General features: G+C 54.1%; 1 protein-coding gene across 35 annotated transcripts in view; it reads right to left on the bottom strand.

Annotated features, from left to right (window-relative positions):
* The window catches only part of CSMD1 (CUB and Sushi multiple domains 1), a 574,681-nt gene that overhangs the window by 79,213 nt on the left and 473,458 nt on the right, over positions 1-22,010 (bottom strand). For all 35 annotated transcript variants that reach the window (XR_014794550.1, XR_014794551.1, XR_014794558.1 and 32 more), the window contains 7 exons: positions 14,692-14,883; positions 9,422-9,560; positions 7,737-7,924; positions 6,403-6,597; positions 2,699-2,815; positions 1,700-1,813; positions 276-371 (listed from right to left, as the gene is read on the bottom strand). Coding sequence is in view for 3 of the 35 variants with exons in the window: in XM_084878313.1 (XP_084734439.1) it covers positions 276-371; positions 1,700-1,813; positions 2,699-2,815; positions 6,403-6,597; positions 7,737-7,924; positions 9,422-9,560; positions 14,692-14,883 (1,041 nt within the window). In the remaining 32 variants the exon portion in view is untranslated. The remainder of the gene's footprint in view (positions 1-275; positions 372-1,699; positions 1,814-2,698; positions 2,816-6,402; positions 6,598-7,736; positions 7,925-9,421; positions 9,561-14,691; positions 14,884-22,010) is intronic.

Below are 22,010 nucleotides of genomic sequence, written 5' to 3'. Positions count from 1 at the left end.
GGAAGCACCCAACTGCCCTCCCCTGCCGGCCTGATAATCCACAACTGCCCTTCCCTGCTGGCCCATTTGCCCCCAACTGCCCTCCCCTTCCAGCCATCTTGTGTGGCCATCTGGTGATGACATCGTGTGAGGGCGTGATGCCACCTAGGCTTTCATTATACAGGATAAATGAATGCCTTCCACGTCTTAAAAACAAGAGAATGGCAGTGGGCACTGTCTGTGCCTCCACAGGAGACGAGGTCTGGGGTCGGAGGGGCCGGGTGGCTGAGGGTTACCTTGGTACACGAAGTGGAAGCCACGGGCCGACGCCCCGCTCTTCGCGCTGAACCGGAGCAGAATCTGATTGGACGTCGCCAAGGGCAGCGTTTCGCCTGCGGAGAACAGACACCGCACAGATCCACACAATGCTCGCTGCGGTGCGGACGGCGACGTCTTAGAAAGAGGTCCCCTGCTTGGACAGCGACACGCAGGCCTTGGATTCTCCTGGACCTCACTCCGGGCTCACAGCCCAAACCCACCGCTTCCCAGAGGATGGTCACGCACTGTTGTGCATCACGTGAGGTGCTGTTTTAATCGGGATCTCACGTCTGCTTTCACTCGGAAAAACTCAGGGACAGGGCCTGGCAGCCGATCGGGTGGGAAACGTCAGAACTGACTCAGTCACTGACGCAGAATCAACCACGTTTGAGGATTTCTCGTTGAGGTTTTACTTAACAAAATGTCTCTGAACCCTAGGCTGGTATTTAAAAAATCGAAAGGACTTATAAAAAACCTCACAAAATATATGCTTGCCTTTGGATTGGGGTGCAGGTTCAGAGCACACTGCGTGGCCCGTTAGGGCATGGGGTTTCAACTGTGCCCGTATTTTCAATGTGCACCTTCTGATGCCGTTCTCAACAGCACCCACTGGGCGTTGATAGAAATGCTCAAGGCGCGGGCCCGGGGCCTTTGGCCAACAACAGTGGGCACTGGGAGTCGACAGGCTGTGGCCTTGGTGGCCACATCGGGGGCCACTGGACACAGCGATACCTCAGAAGGGGGCCGGGGCCAAGCAGTCCAGTGAACACACCTGCCCCACAAATTCATCCGAATACCACTCAGAACAAAGGCCAGTGACAGTGGCTGCCCGGGGTCTGATGGGGAAGACCCACACGTCCTCTTAAGTGAAAATACGGAATACAAATAATATCCTGTGTTTCATGAAGCCCAACCATATTTTTATGCACACATACAGGGATGCGTGCATGCACACATGTGGTAAACACATGTACTCTTAGACGTGTGGGTGTAGTGGGTCTATACCTAGGTATTTTCAGGGTTCAAATGAGTGAGACCAAAATGTTAATACTGTTTAGCTCCAGGAAGAAGATCCCAAAACATAGAATAGAAGTTAAAAAACACCTGTTATTCCTTTCTCTTGGACATTTCCCACTTCCATGGAGATGGATATCACACTTTTTATGATCTTAGGAAGTGCAATGATAAAAGCAAACGGCTTTATCTATGGGATAAAGGTCCACTGGGCATTTTTTATCAAAAATAAAATTTTACTAAGTAAACAAACACATTCAAGGATTAATAAGTTTCTGTGTGCGTGCGCGCGCACACACACACACACACACACACACACACACACGCACACACACAGAATTTAGGAAGAGTCCCACGCCCATCTGCATAAAAGTTTTCTGGGGCTTACCGGAGTGGGAGCCGGAGAGAGAGCTGAGGAGCCGGGCCTGCGGGTGGGTCCCGTCGAACAGCTCGGCCACGTCGCTCAGCGCCGTCTGGAAGTAGGCGAACTGCCCAAACACGACTGCGGACGAAGGGGTGCGACACGCTTAGCGAAGGAAAGGGGTTCTGGCTGTTCACAGAGACTGGCTCCCCGAAGGCCGGGGCTGAGGACCCTTCCTCGATGGCTGGAACCACTGCTTGGTTCCTGGACTGTTTGGTACTGATGGAAGGCTTAAGAGGACCCTGTCTGCATGGCCTGACATTGATGAGGCTGCTCTTCCTTTAATGTGCCTGTAGGAGGTGGCCAGGCGTCACCACGTGGCCTGCTTAGTCAGGAGCTTGACCATGAGCACAGGATGGAGACCCTGGCAGGTGTGGAAGCCTGCTCCTTCGGGAAGGGATCGGAGATTCGTAAAAGCTGGTCATTTTCATGCCACGCTCCTGTGACCTCCTTGCGGCTTGGACACGGGGTTCGGCAGCACAGTGTGGACACGGCGGCCGTCCCTGTGCCGGCGATCTGTCTGGCCCGGCCGGAGGGTAGCAAGAACTCAGTTCGTCCACGGAGATCCTGGCGCGGACTTCCCTGCTTCACACCTTGTCCTCCGAGCAATAGCATCGGCCTTACTGACAATGACGTGTGATTGGCACCGACTGGCAAACAGTGAGCAACTAGACCTGGTTCATGTGTACGGGCGAAGCTAAAACCGTTCCTTAGCGTGGTGAGCAGTAAACGGAGATGCGTGTGCTGGATGTCACAGCTCTAATGAAAGGATAAGGCGATCGACGGCAAATGGGGCAAATCTACCTGCTCGCACACTTGTGCGTGCGCACACGTGCATGTATGCCTGTGTGAGTGTGTGCACATGTGTACATGTATGCCTGTGTGTGTGTGTGTGTGCACTCAGTTACACAAGGTGGACACAGGGGGACAACGAACACCCAGGGGTTAAGGTACAGACATTCTCACCGAACTCCTTGGGCACCGTTATGGAGTAGAGACACGTCTGGCCGGCCGTGTAGTTCTGGGGGTAGTTGGGGGACAGCACCACACCTTCGGACCCCGTGTACTGGCCGCCGCAGGGAGCTGGAAGGGAAAGCAGCCAGAATTACACACGTGGAGGATGCCGCTGGGACAGGCCGGAGGCACGGCCCCCGCCAGGGAGGAGCAGGGTGTTCCCGTCCAAAGCCCACCTCCCTTCGCCCTCCGGAGTCCGGAAAGGAACCGTCTTCACAGCTTAGAATGGAAGTGCGCTCACTCCGCAGGGAGACAATGCCATTTAAGCCTTTCTCAGACGAGCTAAATAATCATGAAACAGCTCAGATGATACAATAACGGCTCCATGCAGACAGACGGTTGGGCTATTTAACCTCTCACCAGCCATGGCTGGTCGCCGTCAGTCACTGTATTCAGAGATACATGGGTATTTCAGGTGCTTTCCCCCCGTTTTTATATTACTATGAAAATCAAAGAAAAAAGTTTTATTTCTAGTTTTTGTGTTTTTTTCCCCCCCAACCTTTAGTAACTCAGATTCAATTCAAGAGCAACATATATAGTTACTAATGTGTGTGGGTTCTCTCAAAAAGATGGATTTAAAGCTGAAGCAACTAAAACCTGGAAAGCTAGGGGCAATCTGACGGTGGGCGTTTCTTATAGACAGAACTGTGTGTGTCTGGGTATTTGTGTATCTGAGCTTGTGAGTGTGTGAGAGTATGTGTATCTATGTTAGTGTGTGTCTATGTGAGTGTGTGTGTCGGGGTGTCTTTGTGTGAGTGTGAGTTTATGAGTGTGTGTGTCTGAGAGTATGTGTGAGTGTGTGTGTGTGTGTATCTATGTGTGTGACTGTATGTGTGTGAGAGTATGTGTCTATGTGAGTGTTTGTCTATGTGAGTGTGTGTCTGAGTGTGTGTGTGAGAGTATGTGTCTATGTTAGTGTGTGTATCTATGTGAATATGTGAGTGTGTGTGAGTGTACGTGTATATCCTTATTTTCAGTAATGAATAAACCTGGGAAAGGACTAAAATGTGCCTGCTTTATAAATCTCCTGATGCCATCAACACAGCTTAACTCTACTGTCGGTCAGCATTCTCCATGAACTAGATCAACAGTGCTGGCTCATATAGGCCTTCATAATTCACAACCATGATTTGCTACAAAAACCGCACACTACTTAGTGCTAAGAAATCCACAGAAGTCCTATATCAATCTACATTGCATATGTGTATACTACTCTTTACATATACATATATATATGTATTTATATGTGATCTATACATATTTAATCTAGATTTAAACATACAATAAATGTTTGTTTCCCTTTATACCTGTGTCTATGAGTAATTTCATAAAATGTAATTTTCAAAATTTCAACTATAAAATATAACAACAATAAATGGAGAAACGGGAGTTTTAGACTCTGTGTTAATAACTCGAGGTGAATAATGTCCCAAAGGCCCTTCGCAACGCAGGAGACGGGGCAAAGCTCTGGCTTCTGTCGCTTGTCTGTTCTCAAAGGTGGGTCTGACCTTCAAATCGGTGATTTTACCAATTTCACTTCTACACAACTGAATTGGGGGGTGACCATTGGTTGTAATGGTACATGTGTGTATGTGCCATTGATGTGTATTGAATACGTATAACTGGAGAGAGAAGGGAAGGAAACAGAGACAGAGAGCTCACTGAGACTGCTCACCGGTGCCTCTGTGTGGATCAGAGACACAAAGTGTGAGGAAAAGTGCTGAACTCTCTGAGCGAGAGACACAGCCCCTCAGGGTGCTGGGGGGATGGCTGAGGCCCTGACTGATTCAAGGGTGGAGGACGGTCACCTGCATTTCCCTTCTTAGCTCTGTCAGCAAGTGGTCTCCACTGCAGACAAGGGGGTAGTGCTGGGAGGCTCTTGGCTACTGAGCGGGGCCTGCAGGAGGTGAGGGGGGAGGAGGGCAGGAGAGGCAGTGCTGGGGGGACCTGCAGGAGGTGAGGTTGGGGGTGGGGGGCAGGAGAGGCAGTGCTGGGGGGACCTGCAGGAGGTGAGGGGGGAGAGGGGGCAGGAGAGGCAGTGCTGGGGGGACCTGCAGGAGGTGAGGGGGGAGAGGGGGGCAGGAGAGGCAGTGCTGGGGGACCTGCAGGAGGTGAGGGGGGAGAGGGGGCAGGACAGGCAGTGCTGGGGGGACCTGCAGGAGGTGAGGGGGGAGAGGGGGCAGGACAGGCAGTGCTGGGGGACCTGCAGGAGGTGAGGTTGGGGGTGGGGGGCAGGAGAGGCAGTGCTGGGGGACCTGCAGGAGGTGAGGGGGGAGAGGGGGCAGGACAGGCAGTGCTGGGGGACCTGCAGGAGGTGAGGGGGGAGAGGGGGCAGGACAGGCAGTGCTGGGGGACCTGCAGGAGGTGAGGGGGGAGGAGGGCAGGACAGGCAGTGCTGGGGGGACCTGCAGGAGGTGAGGGGGGAGAGGGGGCAGGACAGGCAGTGCTGGGGGACCTGCAGGAGGTGAGGTTGGGGGTGGGGGGCAGGAGAGGCAGTGCTGGGGGACCTGCAGGAGGTGAGGGGGGAGAGGGGGCAGGAGAGGCAGTGCTGGGGGGACCTGCAGGAGGTGAGGGGAGAGGGGGCAGGACAGGCAGTGCTGGGGGGACCTGCAGGAGGTGAGGGGGGAGAGGGGGCAGGACAGGCAGTGCTGGGGGACCTGCAGGAGGTGAGGTTGGGGGTGGGGGGCAGGAGAGGCAGTGCTGGGGGACCTGCAGGAGGTGAGGGGGGAGAGGGGGCAGGACAGGCAGTGCTGGGGGACCTGCAGGAGGTGAGGGGGGAGAGGGGGCAGGACAGGCAGTGCTGGGGGACCTGCAGGAGGTGAGGGGGGAGGAGGGCAGGACAGGCAGTGCTGGGGGACCTGCAGGAGGTGAGGGGGGAGGAGGGCAGGAGAGGCAGTGCTGGGGGACCTGCAGGAGGTGAGGGGGGAGAGGGGGCAGGAGAGGCAGTGCTGGGGGGACCTGCAGGAGGTGAGGGGAGAGGGGGCAGGACAGGCAGTGCTGGGGGGACCTGCAGGAGGTGAGGGGGGAGAGGGGGCAGGACAGGCAGTGCTGGGGGACCTGCAGGAGGTGAGGGGGGTGGGGGGCAGGACAGGCAGTGCTGGGGGACCTGCAGGAGGTGAGGTTGGGGGTGGGGGGCAGGACAGGCAGTGCTGGGGGGACCTGCAGGAGGTGAGGGGGGAGAGGGGGCAGGAGAGGCAGTGCTGGGGGGACCTGCAGGAGGTGAGGGGGGAGGAGGGCAGGACAGGCAGTGCTGGGGGACCTGCAGGAGGTGAGGGGGGAGGAGGGCAGGAGAGGCAGTGCTGGGGGACCTGCAGGAGGTGAGGGGAGAGGGGGCAGGAGAGGCAGTGCTGGGGGACCTGCAGGAGGTGAGGGGGGAGAGGGGGCAGGACAGGCAGTGCTGGGGGGACCTGCAGGAGGTGAGGGGGGAGAGGGGGCAGGAGAGGCAGTGCTGGGGGGACCTGCAAGAGGTGAGGTTGGGGAGTGGGGGGCAGGAGAGGCAGTGCTGGGGGGACCTGCAGGAGGTGAGGTTGGGGGTGGGGGGCAGGAGAGGCAGTGCTGGGGGGACCTGCAGGAGGTGAGGTTGGGGGTGGGGGGCAGGAGAGGCAGTGCTGGGGGACCTGCAGGAGGTGAGGGGAGCCGGTCGCGCGCACACGTACCGCTGCAGGTGGGCAGGGCCTGGTCCCAGGCTGGCTTCCCGTCTGCTCCGATCACACATGTGATGGACGCGGGCTCCACAATCTTGTAGCCGGAGTCACACTGGAAGGTCACGGAGGAGCCCAGCTTGAAGTCCGTCCCGATTCTGGTCCCATTCATTATGTTCCCGGGGTCAAAGCAGGCTTCCCGCGGCTTCTCTGCAGGAGAAATGGGGTGACCCCGTGAGGGGGGTGACCCCTGCGAGGGCAGGGTGACCCCTGTGAGGGTGGGTGACCCCATGAGGGCGGGTGACCCCGTGAGGGGGGTGATCCCTGTGGGGGGGGTGTCCCTGTGAGGGCAGGCCCTAATGTTCCTGTGTGTTTACCTGCCTGGCTGATTGTTTGCTTGTTTGTTTTTAGTGCCTAGATTAGAGCCCAGCATATGAGAAATGCTCAAAAAATACTTATTGATTAAGGACCAAGTTTTTAATTAATTATCAAGTTAATAATTACATATACTAGGAAAGATGATCAAGTTATTAATTATTCAGTTAATAACTAAATATTGTAGAAAAACCCTTTCAATCAAGTTATATTTCTCAGTTTTCAAACTACATTTTACTGCCGATTGTTACGAAATTACTCATTCTTAAAAAGAGGCAGCGCTGATTTCCATACATCTATCCTCCCATTACCCACAGACCTCAGTGCTGAGCCAGACAGGGATTCTGGGAAAACGGAAGCTCAGCGGACTCTGCACTCCGTCACCCAGCTCCCTGGGGAGAGGCGGGCTCTGGCTCCCGGAGGACCCGGTCCCTCCATGTCCCTGAAGAGCACTGAATGTATTGGGGTGACACTGGCTAATACAGTCATGTAGGTTCCAGGGGCACAACCCTACACACGCCATCTGTGTACTGTATTGCGTGTTCACTCCCCAAGTCAGGTCTCCCTCCATCACCACTTAACCCTTCACCTCCCACCTCCCCAGCCCTTCCCGCTGGCAGCCACCACACAGCTGTCTGCGTCTATGGGCTTCTTTCTTAATTCCACTCTTCCCTTCCTCCCTTCCCTCCTCCCTTTCCCCTCCCATCCTTCCCTTCTTCCTCCCTCCCTCCTTCCATTCCTCTCTCTCTCTCTCTCTCTGTCTCTTACCCTCACCCTCAGATATTTCCCACTGCCTTTAGGGAGCATGGGAGAGAGAGGGAAAGACAGAGAGACACATGGATGTGGGAGACACATGGATTGGTTGCCTCCTGCCTGTGTCCGGCCAGGCCGGGCCCTCTTCCTGCAGGAGTGAGAGGAGCAGAGCTGGCCTGGGGCGGCGGCCTGGGCGCTGGGCACTGGGTGCAGGACGGTACCTTTGAACTCGATGGCGAAGCCGGACAGGCCCACAGAGGCGTCGCTGCGGAAGGCCAGGAAGAGGCTGTTGCCGCTGCTCTCGATGCGCTCAGGGGCCTGCGAGCCCTGGAAGCTGCCGATGAGCGGGCTGTTGGAGTCCTCGCCCTCGTACACGTGGAGGAAGTCGTAGCTGGGCTCCATGTGGAAGCTGATGAGAGAGAAGACCCTCGGGTGCCCGCCCCCGGCCTCTCCCGCACAGGGGGCTCTGTCTTTCGTGGGACTTAACTATTAGAACGACCAGAAGGGAAATGGAATCAAAACGTCAAGACAGGAATAGGATGACAGACAGCGATGGTCACAGAAGCAATCGTATTCACGTGGCTGTCATATGTACCCAGCACTCTTAGCTGTCATAGGTACCCAGCACCCTTAGCTGTCATAGGTACCCAGCACCCTTAGCTGTCATAGGTACCCAGCACCCTTAGCTGTCATAGGTACCCAGCACCCTTAGCTGTCATATGTACCCAGCACCCTTAGCTGTCATATGTACCCAGCACCCTTAGCTGTCATAGGTACCCAGCACCCTTAGCTGTCATAGGTACCCAGCACCCTTAGCTGTCATAGGTACCCAGCACCCTTAGCTGTCATAGGTACCCAGCACCCTTAGCTGTCATATGTACCCAGCACCCTTAGCTGTCATATGTACCCAGCATCCTTAGCTGTCATAGGTACCCAGCATCCTTAGCTGTCATATGTACCCAGCACCCTTAGCTGTCATATGTACCCAGCACCCTTAGCTGTCATAGGTACCCAGCACCCTTAGCTGTCATATGTACCCAGCATCCTTAGCTGTCATATGTACCCAGCACCCTTAGCTGTCATATGTACCCAGCACCCTTAGCTGTCATAGGTACCCAGCACCCTTAGCTGTCATATGTACCCAGCACCCTTAGCTGTCATAGGTACCCAGCATCCTTAGCTGTCATATGTACCCAGCACCCTTAGCTGTCATAGGTACCCAGCACCCTTAGCTGTCATATGTACCTAGCACCCTTAGCTGTCATAGGTACCCAGCACCCTTAGCTGTCATATGTACCCAGCACCCTTAGCTGTCATAGGTACCCAGCACCCTTAGCTGTCATATGTACCCAGCACCCTTAGCTGTCATATGTACCCAGCATCCTTAGCTGTCATATGTACCCAGCACCCTTAGCTGTCATATGTACCCAGCACCCTTAGCTGTCATATGTACCCAGCACCCTTAGCTGTCATATGTACCCAGCACCCTTAGCTGTCATATGTACCCAGCATCTTTAGCGTGGCCGTCAGAGCACGGGCCTCAGGGACAGACTGCCCTCTGCACCCGGGACCTGGGACTGACATGAGGGTTCAAGGGCTGGGCCATGCCGGCCGCGGGGCTCAAGGCCTGAGCATCAATCCAGGAGCCAGGAGGTCAGGGGTCCATTCCCGGTCAGGGCACAGGCCCGGGTTGTGGGTTCAATCCCCCGTGGGAGTCGAGCAGGAGGCAGCCGATTGAGGTGTCTCTCTCACATCATCGTTTCTTTCTCTCTGCCTCCCTCTCTCCCTTTTACTCTCTCTAAAAATTAATGGAAAAAATATCTTTGGGTGAGGAATAACAAAATAAATACATAAATATAAATAAAACAAAACAACAATAACAAGAGGTGTTCAACGGGAGAGGTACCTTTTGAAGATCAAGGCGATGACAAAGTCGGGGTTCACCCTCACTCTCCAGTCACACTCCTTCCCGGGGGGGTACGGCTGCGGGTAGTTGGGGGACAGGATGACGCCCGCCGGGCCGGTCAGGTTTCCGCCGCAGGTGGCTGCCACCGAGGAGGACAAGGGAGAGGGACGATCGGTCAGTATGTGGGGGTGCCCTGACTCCCGCGCCTGCCGGTCGGTCACGCACTCACGGCGGCAAGGCAAGGCCTGTGCGCCCCGAGACGGAGCAGCCGGAGATGCCTAAGGAGGTGCCTCCACGGGGGGCATCCTGTGGGGGTGACAGAGCAGGCACCCGAGCGCAGGAGAAGGAAACTGGGTGCCACAGAGCGGAGGCTGAGACGCTCCATAAGGAGAGAGACCAGCGTGGGCGGCGAGGGCAGTGAAGCAGGGGATGGGCTCTGGGCCCGCTGGGAGGCAGGAACCGCACACCCTGAGACAGGGCATGCGGGATGGGGCGGGGCGCCCTCGCATTCACAGGGAATTCACAGGGAACTGAAAACGCTGCTTCAGACTCCCGGAGACCTTGCGCTCCGCCATCTGAAAGGAGGAGGGTAATAAATACCACACACGGTGTTTTCCTTGTGGACCAGGAAGTCACTCTCATGGGTGGCTGAGGGTAGTGCTCACTGCTGGGTCCTTCCCGAGTTTTCAAAAATGTGAAAGCCCCAGACATACACGGGACTGCGGACATGCATCGCTCATAGGACTGCGGACACAGACTGTGGACATGGACTGCGGACATGCATCGCTCATAGGACTGCAGACACACATCGCTCATAGGACTGCGGACATGGACTGCGGACACACATCGCTCATAGGACTGCAGACACACATCGCTCATAGGACTGCGGACACAGACTGTGGACATGGACTGTGGACATGCATTGCTCATAGGACTGCGGACACACATCGCTCATAGGACTGCGGACATGGACTGCGGACATGCATTGCTCATAGGACTGCAGACACACATCGCTCATAGGACTGCAGACACACATCGCTCATAGGACTGCGGACATGGACTGTGGACATGGACTGCGGACATGCATCGCTCATAGGACTGCGGACATGGACTGCGGACACGCATTGCTCATAGGACTGCAGACACACATCGCTCATAGGACTGTGGACACAGACTGTGGACATGGACTGTGGACATGCATTGCTCATAGGACTGCGGACACACATCGCTCATAGGACTGCGGACATGGACTGCGGACACGCATTGCTCATAGGACTGCAGACACACATCGCTCATAGGACTGCAGACACACATCGCTCATAGGACTGCGGACATGGACTGCGGATACACATCGCTCATAGGACTGCGGACACAGACTGTGGACATGGACTGTGGACATGCATTGCTCATAGGACTGCGGACACACATCGCTCATAGGACTGCGGACATGGACTGCGGACACGCATTGCTCATAGGACTGCAGACACACATCGCTCATAGGACTGCGGACATGGACTGCGGATACACATCGCTCATAGGACTGCGGACACAGACTGTGGACATGGACTGTGGACATGCATTGCTCATAGGACTGCGGACACACATCGCTCATAGGACTGCGGACATGGACTGCGGACACGCATTGCTCATAGGACTGCGGACACAGACTGTGGACATGGACTGTGGACATGCATTGCTCATAGGACTGCGGACACACATCGCTCATAGGACTGCGGATACACATCGCTCATAGGACTGCGGACATGGACTGCGGACACGCATTGCTCATAGGACTGCGGACACAGACTGTGGACATGGACTGTGGACATGCATTGCTCATAGGACTGCGGACACACATCGCTCATAGGACTGCGGATACACATCGCTCATAGGACTGCGGACATGGACTGCGGACATGCATCGCTCATAGGACTGCAGACACAGACTGTGGACATGGACTGTGGACATGCATTGCTCATAGGACTGCGGACACACATCGCTCATAGGACTGCGGATACACATCGCTCATAGGACTGCGGACATGGACTGCGGATACACATCGCTCATAGGACTGCGGACACAGACTGTGGACATGGACTGTGGACATGCATCGCTCATAGGACTGCGGACACACATCGCTCATAGGACTGCGGACATGGACTGCGGACACACATCGCTCATAGGACTGCGGACACAGACTGTGGACATGGACTGTGGACATGCATTGCTCATAGGACTGCGGACACACATCGCTCATAGGACTGCGGACATGGACTGCGGACACGCATTGCTCATAGGACTGCGGACACAGACTGTGGACATGGACTGTGGACATGCATTGCTCATAGGACTGCGGACACACATCGCTCATAGGACTGCGGATACACATCGCTCATAGGACTGCGGACATGGACTGCGGACACGCATTGCTCATAGGACTGCGGACACAGACTGTGGACATGGACTGTGGACATGCATTGCTCATAGGACTGCGGACACACATCGCTCATAGGACTGCGGATACACATCGCTCATAGGACTGCGGACATGGACTGCGGACATGCATCGCTCATAGGACTGCAGACACAGACTGTGGACATGGACTGTGGACATGCATTGCTCATAGGACTGCGGACACACATCGCTCATAGGACTGCGGATACACATCGCTCATAGGACTGCGGACATGGACTGCGGATACACATCGCTCATAGGACTGCGGACACAGACTGTGGACATGGACTGTGGACATGCATCGCTCATAGGACTGCGGACACACATCGCTCATAGGACTGCGGACATGGACTGCGGACACACATCGCTCATAGGACTGCGGACATGGACTGCGGACACGCATTGCTCATAGGACTGCAGACACGGCTGTGGGCATCACGGGTTCTGCAGCAGGAGGGTCCCTGAGGCCACCTCCACTCGGGGGGAGACTGCGGGGCGCCCGCCTAGCGAGGAAGGTGAGTGGGTCCACACGGGGCCCCCATACGGTGCGGCGCCCACGCTCTCCGGAGCAAACCCAGTATGACCCCCAGCACTCCGGGCGCGGAGGAAAGGGCAGTTATACCGTGATCCAGCTGGACGCGACCACGTAAGGACATGCGGGTCACAGCCACACGCAGTGACGGAGATGGCTTATGCATGTTTATGTGAAAACACCAGGTTTTTCCGCCTTTTTTTTAGCTACAGGTCCTAAAATGTTGGCAATAAGCACGTGTTTTCACCTGAGGAGACAGCTCCGTGAACGGAAACATCTGGGACCAGCACCCAGGACGTGCTGAGTCCCAAGCCCGGGTCACGGAGCCCTGACGATCCCCCAGGGCACATGCCACGTGTCCAGGGACAACGCTTACAAGGCCACAGAGAGGGCATGGCCACCTATTCCCACGTGTCCCTTTTCCTGGGACCGGACCCCAAGGCGAGTGGCAGGCCTGCTCGCCAACATGCTGGACACACAGCTGCCGCGGCGGCAGGAGCGTGTCCCTGCGGCGGACACTCAGGCGATGGAGTGTCACCTGGTCTCTGCTGAGGGCGGGTGATGGGGTCCCGGGCCAGAGCTAGGAGCTCAGGGAGGAGCCGGCCCGGGCCACAGCCCGATGAATGACGCTCAGATGCTCAGTGACGTGTCTGAGTGAACGGCAATGAGCAGCGGCCTCAGAGAGGCTAACGGCCAGCCGCCTGGCTCCGGGAGGTCCCGCCCAGGAGCGGGCAGCCTGCGGAACAGGAGCAGAGGTGCATTCCTCACTAGAAGCAGGACAGCGGTCTTAAATGGCGGCGGCGTTTATAGGTGATTACTCCGCTTCTAAAAAGAAACAGGCAGGGCTCGGCCAGTGTGGCTCAGTGGGTGAGCACTGACCTATGACCCAGGAGGTCACAGGATGGATTCTCAGTCAGGGCACGTGCCCAGGTTGTGAGCTAGATCCCCAGTGTGGGGTGTGCAGCCGATCCACGCTTCTCTCATCACTGAGGTTTCTATCTCTTTCCCCTTCTCCCTTCCTCTCTGAAATCAATGCAAACATGGTGTTTTTGTTTGTTTGTTTGTTTGTTTTTTGTGTGTGTTTTTTTTTAAATTCATGCATCTTCCAGTGGAGAAAGAAAAAAAGGAAAGAAAAAGAAAGAGGTAGAAATCTGCGGATTCTCCTGGTGACGGGGCTTGGCAGGGCAGCCCTCTGCCTCTCGTTTCACGATCACGGTCTCCCTTCACAGATTAATTAAAGGGCACAGATTGGAAACGGATGGTAAAGAAGTTCAAATTGAACTGTGACAGTTCACTGGAATAATAAAGTTCAGTAGCATTTCTGTTTAAAATGAAGTTGAAATCATCTGAGTAGGTATTTATGGTAAAATGTTGAACTGAATGGAGGAACAGTCTACATGGGATTGCTATTTTCTATAAAAACATGCATTAGCTTAAAGCCATATTTGCGATAGAACATCTTGGATTGTTATTCAAATTAAAGTCTGCAAAACCCATTTCCATGCTAATAAGGCCGAACTCCCACAATTCCAGGGCAGCTCAGAGACCACGTTCTCCTTGCATCTTCATTGTGACAAGAGCAGGAGAATTTCCAGTTTTCAGAACTCGATTAAAACGTAGCAAGACTATATAAAACCACTTCAAAAGAGAAAGTACTTTCTATCTAGTCGGTTTTGCTCACGGGCAAGTTTCTATATTAAAAAAAATGAGAACAGCAATAGGAGGGTTATGAAATTTTAGCCACCCAGAATTTTAGATTATAGTAATTTAATTAATTCTTATCTTTACAAGATGTGTCCAGGATAAGAGGTGGTAGATGAATGTCAATTATTCTATATTAAGTAGACTACTCCCTGGATCTCACCTAATAAAATATAGTTTAAAGGCTTGCAATGAAATTGACATTTAATGGTCAGAGCACCAGCAGGTGGAGAGAAACCCTTAAGAAATATTGCTGGCCCTGACGGTGTGGCTCAGCGGTTGAGCATCGACCTATGAACCAGGAGGTCATGGTTCAACTCCCGGTCAGGGCACGTGCCTGGGTTGCAGGCTCCATCCCCAGAAGGGGGTGTGCAGGAGGCAGCTGACCCATGCTACTCTCTCCTCATTGATGTTTCTCTCTCGCTCCCTCTCCCTTCCTCTCGGACATCCATAGAAGCACATTTAAAGAAAAGAAATGTCTCTGAAGAGATGATCCATTTCCCAGCATGTTCACTGAGGCCCCATTTCCCAGCGAGTTTACCGAAGCTGCGCCTCCCTCAGACGTGCGCCCGCGCCCTGGTACCTGTGCAGGTGGGCGGGTCGGGCTGCCAGAAGAAGCGGTTGTTGAGCTGCACGCAGGTAGTGCTGGCGGATCCCTGCAGCTGGTAGCCGGGGTCGCACTGGAAGGTGACGGTGTCTCCCGGCTCCCGGCTGTCCCCGTAGCGGGTGCCGTTCTGAGGCATCCCCGGGTCGTTGCAGGTGGATGCTACCGAGGCTAGAAGAGGAGATAGCAACATGTCATGTGACTGAAGAGGTGGCCTGCACGTGTGTAGGCATGAAGGGCCCTCTGGGCTGGCACTGAGAGCCACCTGTCCATGCAGGAACACAGAAAAGATGGAAGAGTGCAGGATCTAAGTCTACACCTATGCCCATGCCTATGCCTCTGCCTATACCTATGTCTCTATGTCTATGTCTATGTCTATGTCTATGTGTCTATATCTATGTCTATATCTTTATGTCTATGTCTTTATGTCTATGTCTATATGTCTATGTCTTTATGTCTATGTCTATGTATATATCTATGTCTATGTCTCTATGTCTATGTCTATGTCTATATCTATGTCTATGTCTCTATGTCTATGTCTTTATGTCTATATCTATGTCTATGTCTCTATGTCTATGTCTATGTCTATGTCTATATCTATGTTTCTATGTCTATGTCTATATGTCTATGTCTATGTCTATGTGTCTATGTCAATGTCAATGTCTATGTCTATGTCTATGTCTATGTCTATGTCTATGTCTCTATTTCTATGACTCTATGTCTATGTCTATGTCTATGTCTATAACTATATCTATCTCTATCTCTATCTAGCTCTTGCTGTCTCTCTATCTTTACCTCTACCATATCCATATATATACCTATATTTAAATACACCTGTTTCTATATTTATGTCTATGCTTATCTCCATCCATCTATCCATCCATCCCTCTAGCCTCCCCTATCCTGAGGGTGAGCCCTCTCTGGCATTCTCACTGTTAACGAGGGTTTCAATTATATCTCTAACATTGGGAAGGCCCCAGACTTGGCTTCCAACTCCCTCAGGCCCTGGGACTCTTAATGGAGTCCGTGTCCCCGGGGATGACGGACGGATGCTGGCAGGACAGAGCCACTCTGAGCTGTGAGCGCTCTACAGTTCCCATCCCCGTGGGGACTCGGAGGACCCCCATCTCCGGCCGGCTCGGGGATGTGTGAGAATAGATTTTACCCGCACCGTGAACATGTTTTTAGCAGATACATTTTCTACACGCTCACCTGACGAAACACGGACATGCAAGGCCCTGGCTCATGTCCCAAGAGCAGGCCAGAGGGCTTACAACACTCCCCCTCATCACCCCCTTATCATGATCACCGTGTTCTGAGGAGATAGGTCCCTGTGCAGCAGGGATCGGGGGATACCCCGGGGAAGGGGGGTGCTGGGCTGCAGTGTAGGGTCTTCAATGGGAAGAAAGCGGGGCTTGTGTGTCCGAGGCCCCAAGGCGGTATTTCAGGTTCCCACCCCCTCCCGTCAGCTGTGAAGAGGAGCAGTCAGAGTCCAAAGCAAGCAGAGTCCCCAGACCCAGTGCGGCCAATGGCCGTGGGGTGAAGGGTGAGCAGGAGGACAGGAAGCTGACGTAGGAAGAAGGGACACAGCACCTGAGCCACACACTGTTCGGGTCACTATAGACTCAGCACCACCACCAGTGCCACAGCTGGGCCGCCGTGAGCGAGATGTCACAGGTGAGCCCAGCTAGATATTTGGGGGACGTTCCCAAGGAATCTAAGACCCACTGTGCTCCACCCACGCTACACTGACATCTCTGTGCTGCAGGTGAGAGATCACAAGCAATGCCCACTGCACACCATGGCTCACAGTCACGTCCACTGGACTGAATTCCACATCCTCACGAGACACGCCACCCTCTGCCCAAACAGGTGGATGCGCATGTGGCTAGGTATTCATTTCCAAGTGATCATTCCTGTCACTGTTTATAGAACATTAAAATAATTTTAAAATATACAGTTTTAACATAGTCATTTAACTGTTTAATCATTATATAATAATATTCACAGTAATCCTGTATAATAAGAGGCTAATACGCAAATCGACTAAACAGTGGGATCACTGGTCGCTATGACACGCACTGATCACCAGGGGGCAGACGCTCAACACAGGAGCTGCCCCCTGGTGGTCAGTGTGCTCCCACAGAGGGTGTGCCCCTCAGCCAGAAGCCAGACTCAAGGCTGGTGAGCGCATTGGTGGTGGCGGGAGCTTCTCCTGCCTGTACGGCAATGCTAAGGATATCCAGCTGCTGGTTTAAGTCCACTCCACTCCCCACCATCAGTCAGATCCCCAAGGGCTCCCGGACTATGAGAGGGCGCAGGCTGGGCTGAGGGACTAACACCCTCCCCCCGCCCCTGCACGAATTTCATGGACTATTAATAAAATAGTATTGGTATGTGGTATTCAAATAATTTAGCAATAAAAATGAACAAGTAAAGCCAAGGGTAAGGGTTATTTTAAGTTCTAAAGCGAGATATGTTTTATTAGCTCTCTTTCCAAATATTCATTCAGTATTCACCATAAGTTCACACATGACCCAGTAAACACGCCCTGTGCCAAGGTGTACTGGTCATGTACACAAGTGAAAATTTCCAGACATATCAATGTTGGGAAAACAAATGTTCTATGTAGTGTAGTTATGAGGGTTATTAGCACAAACATGGCCAAACAGGATTGGCAAACACTATATATGACAGAGTCCTCATTAGGGGTCAAAGGCTCTCAGAATTCCTATAGTCACAAAACCTTTTTAAAAATAATTTAATCCAGCCCAGCCAGTGTGGCTCAGTGATTGAGCATCAACCTATGAACCAGGAGGTCATGGTTTAATTCTCGGTCAGGGCATATGACCGGGTTGCAGGCTGGATCCTCAGTAGTGGGAGTGCAGGAGGCAGCCGATTCTAATTATCAGTGATTCTAATTATTGATGTTTCTATCTCTCTCTCCCTCTCCCTTCCTCTCCTCTAAAATCAATAAAAACACATTTAAAAAAATAGTTTAATCCAGTGTCGCCTACAGTTTTATAATCTCAGCACATACTTCCCAGCAAACCTCCCAATTTCTCCAAAAAATGCTGGTGAAACGTGGGCCTGTTCTATTGGTTACATATTGGTCCTTTCACAGTAGGAGGTCTAAATCCTTTCTGAAAATACATTCCCTACTTCTAACCCAGACTTTCCTTTGGAGAATGTATGAGAATCATAGAGCATCCGTGTAAAAGTCACATTCTCATGGGGTTCATGCTGGGACAGACAGAAACACTGCCTCTGCAAACCCGCTGAGACGGACGTGAACGTGTGAGCCGTGGTCCGTCCCGGCCCAGCCCCGAGGCGCACGGAAATGACCAGGAAGTCAGCGTGGAGGCTGAGTCTCCTGGAAATGGGCCCCGAAGTCAGACCCCGTCCTTTCGGAATGAGGACATAAAAAGGAAAAGATGCCCGGTTATCTGGATCAGATTAAAAAAGCAATAAAAAGACTGGAGGGGAAAAACACAATTTGAAACGGAGCCGCGGGCAGCTGTCCCTGGCCGGCCTGAGATGAATGGGGTGTCCCAGTGATGACTGCAGGGGCATGGTCCCTGGTGGCGCCAGGACAGCCGAGTGAGCGGCCAATAGCAGAGCCCGGACCAGAGGCATTTCTCTGCTTCAGAAATTGCTTTTGCATCTCCGGGCCACGCAGAGCCGCGGGCGCTCATTCTCCTCTCGGTGTGTGCTTCTCTGAGCTGTAGCTCCTTCCCTCACTTCCCCGCCAACATCTTCCTCCGAATGGGCCTCTGAGCCTCCACTTTCCGCCAGGAAAGAGGAAACGGCGTTCCGGCGGCTTCCTGGCCCCCTGGCTACCCAAGGAGAAGCCAGCCCAGCGGATGGGCACTGTGGCTGTCCATGTCCCACAGGGCTGCCGGGCCTCTGAGGTCATAGGTCACTCCCCACAGGCCCCGCCCTGCACGCCATCCTGCCCACCTTGTCCTGTCCACCAGGATCGGGGACACTCTGGGTCACTGTGAGCCGCCAAAACCCTTAACATGCGAGCCATGGATGCGACTTTGAGTGTCACGGGCCACCGCACACAGACCCTGTAGGATGAGGACCTGCAGGGACACGCATGCTCTTCTCATATTAACCCACTGTTGACAAGGGGAACCTATAAAACATACATATACTTTCCATTTTTCTTTCTTAAGTATATTTTTTATTAAAGTTAGAGAGGAAGGGAGAATGAGAGATAGAAACAGCAACGATGAGAGATAATCATGGAGCGGCTGCCTCCTGCACGCTCCACACTGGGGATGGAACCCACAATTCGGGCATGTGCCCTGACCAGGAATTGAACTATGACCTCCTGGTTCAAAGGTCAATGCTCAAGCACTGAGCCATTCCGGTTGGTTGGGCTCCATTCCCCTTTTTATTGATTTTAGAGAGAGGAAGAGAAAGACAGAGAGAGAAGCATCTACTGGTTGTTCCACTTCATTATGCATTCTCTGGGTAATGCTTACATGTGCCCTCACCGGGGACTGAACCCGAAACCTTGGCATTTCAGGATGACGCTCTAACCAGCTGAGCTGCCTGGCCAGGGCCTATATACTTGAATTACATAACAGAGGTGTGATCTTCTTATATTCCACTAACACAGAAACGAAGAACTGGGCCATGAAGTCCTCCTTGGATTTTTAAAACACTAACAGACCTGTGGGCTGAGTCACTGGTTCCTGGGTGAATAGTGTGCTCAGTGCGGTTATTATGTGGAAACATTTACTATCTGAAAAGCTGCTCCCTGGGTTAGGGCAGGGAACCGCCTTAGGTGGGCGGTGGGGTGTAGGTGGGCAGGGCAGTGGCCGGCAGTCAGGGTCCCCTATGGGGCATCAACACTCCGGGGGCTGGAAAGCTCAGAAAACTCAGAGAATCGTGCGCCGGGCATGTGACTCAAGCCCGACTCGCAGACAAAGAACGTGGATCTGAGCTTTACAAAGTCCCCCGATACAGACTCAGCATGTCCCGCTGATTTCTGAAAATGTCACAGTGACTTAGTAATGGAGACGTGCACCAGACACTGCGTCCACATGCGAGTTTCACCCCTGAAGTCACGCTTCCCAAGAATATCCCAGGCCCAGGGGTTTCTGAGCTGGGAATGCAGGGTTACCAGCAACTTCTGTGGGACATACTGAAGGACTTCTGGTTAATGAGCATAGTATGGGGTGTGTTCCCAGTTACGAACTGCACATTCTATGGTCCATTTGCGTTGCTCCACAAAAATGGCAACTCCCTATGGAAAAATCTAGAACACTTGAAAATAAAATAAGTTAAAAATTAAGTAATTTTTAATTTCCTCTGAGCATTTCATAGGTGTGTGCATATCCATCATTTTTAAACATTGGCATATCAGTTAACTGCAGGAGAAGCATTAAAATCTGTTCTCCATATGGGAGTGTGGGGGGGAAATGGTAAGATATGTACATTTAAAAAGAGAGCGTCACCATGGAATAGGGGAAAGTGGTGGCTAGGTCCCAGGCGGATTTACAAAGGGACGTTTAAACAGGCCGGGAACAGCTCAGTGGGCTCTCGGCGCACAGCCCGCACGCACAGCGCTCCGCACGCACAGGCTAAGCCGTCACTCCGGCTGCACACGGACCGACAACAGCTTTACCACGACTGTCCAAGCGGGAGCACCGGGATTCATCCCTGACCGTCCTTCATGGGTGAGTGAGGTGCCGTCCGTCCCGTTACCTACCCTGCTGGCTGGACAGGACGAGGCTGTGGAGGCGGGCATGGCGCGGAGGAGCCGGAGCCGGGACTGAGGACAGAGCGAGCCAGAGGCCACACTGTGGCTCCCACTCCGCGGCCACGGAAAGGGCAGAACCGTGGACCCAGCACCAACGCCAGGGGTTTCCGGTGCTGTCGGGAGGGATGGGGCAGCCCCGAGGGTGTGGGCGATGAAACCGCGCTGCGACGCTGTGACGATGGACACACGCCATCACATCTGTCCACACCCGCAGGTACACAGCATAAAAGCCAGACACACGCCTGGCTCCGTGGTGGAGCGCCCACCGATGGCCCAGGAGGTCACGGTTCCAGTCCCGGTCAGGGCGCGTTCCCAGGGCTGTGGGCTCCGTCCCCAGTAGGGTGCATGCAGGAGGCAGCCGATCCATGACTCGCATCATGGATGTTTCTCTCTCTCTCTTTCTCCCTTCCTCACTGACATCAATAAAATAGATATGTTTGTAAAAACTAGTGAGCCTTGGTGTCCACTGTGGACTCCGGATGGCCATCTGGGTACTGCAGGTCTTCAGCTGTGACAGACGCCCCGGAGGGGAGCTCATGGGACAGCTGGGCAGGGCAGGGCCGGGCAGGGGTGGGGGGCTCTCCCCCCTCAGTGCTGCTCCGAAGCCGGCACTGCCCTCAGAGCTGGTTAGGGAGGGCCCCGAGAGCACAGAGCCCTCTCCTCGCTCTCCCACTTCTCGGCTGTGCCACACCGCCCTCAGTCACAGGCCTAATCCGCTCGCACCATCGCTTCTAAGAAAAGGACATTTCTGTTTCACACAAAGAGCAAACCTGCACCATCTTAGCAAACGGACACGTTTTCCCGAAGAGCAGACACCCCTCCCCCCGTGGTATTCGCAGAGAACGGCCCCCACAGGCCCTGCCCCGAGGTGAGGAACTGTGCAGCCTGTGACCTCAGTGTCATGGCGACCTTTTAACCAGCACTCGGACGGGAGCGCACTCTCTCATGTAAATCCTGCTCTGGCTCCGGGACCTGCTGAGAGATCGGTGGAGGTGGAGAGTGTTTGCATGTGAATCCCACTTGTTTCCGATGCCGCTGACCCCGCACGCCGCCGCACGCAATGGCGCCTCTGCATGGGGCCACTAAATGCACTCGGAGGGGAACCGCACCAAACCGCGCGCCCTGCTTCCCCCGGAGACGCCCATTCCCAGCGGCCTGGACCCCGAAGGTGGCCCTGTCTCCGGGAGCGGACGGGGCATGCGGGCCAGGGTGGGGGCCCGGAGGATGCTGGGAGGTGGCGCTCACACTCGCACCTGGCCCTCAGCCCAGGGAGGCGCGGACCAGGCTCTCCGGGCGGGGAGGTGGGGGGAGAGAAAGCAGGTCAGCTGGCAGCCGGCGGCACTGGGCACTCATTCACACCACAGCCACTGGGAGCCTGGTGTGGGAGCAGCAGGGTCAACCTGGTGTCCAGGGAGAGACCCACACCTGGCTCAGCTTAAGGTGAGCAGGCAGTGGAAGCCTTTAAAAGTACGTTTATAACGATAAAAGCATAACACACTAATTGGACCAGACGTCCTTCGGC

Source organism: Pipistrellus hanaki, assembly GCF_964339955.1.
Source record: "Pipistrellus hanaki genome assembly, chromosome: 3".
Taxonomy (NCBI): domain Eukaryota; kingdom Metazoa; phylum Chordata; class Mammalia; order Chiroptera; family Vespertilionidae; genus Pipistrellus; species Pipistrellus hanaki.
Note: the sequence above shows the minus strand (reverse complement) of the source record. Positions and strands in the feature narration are given on the sequence as shown.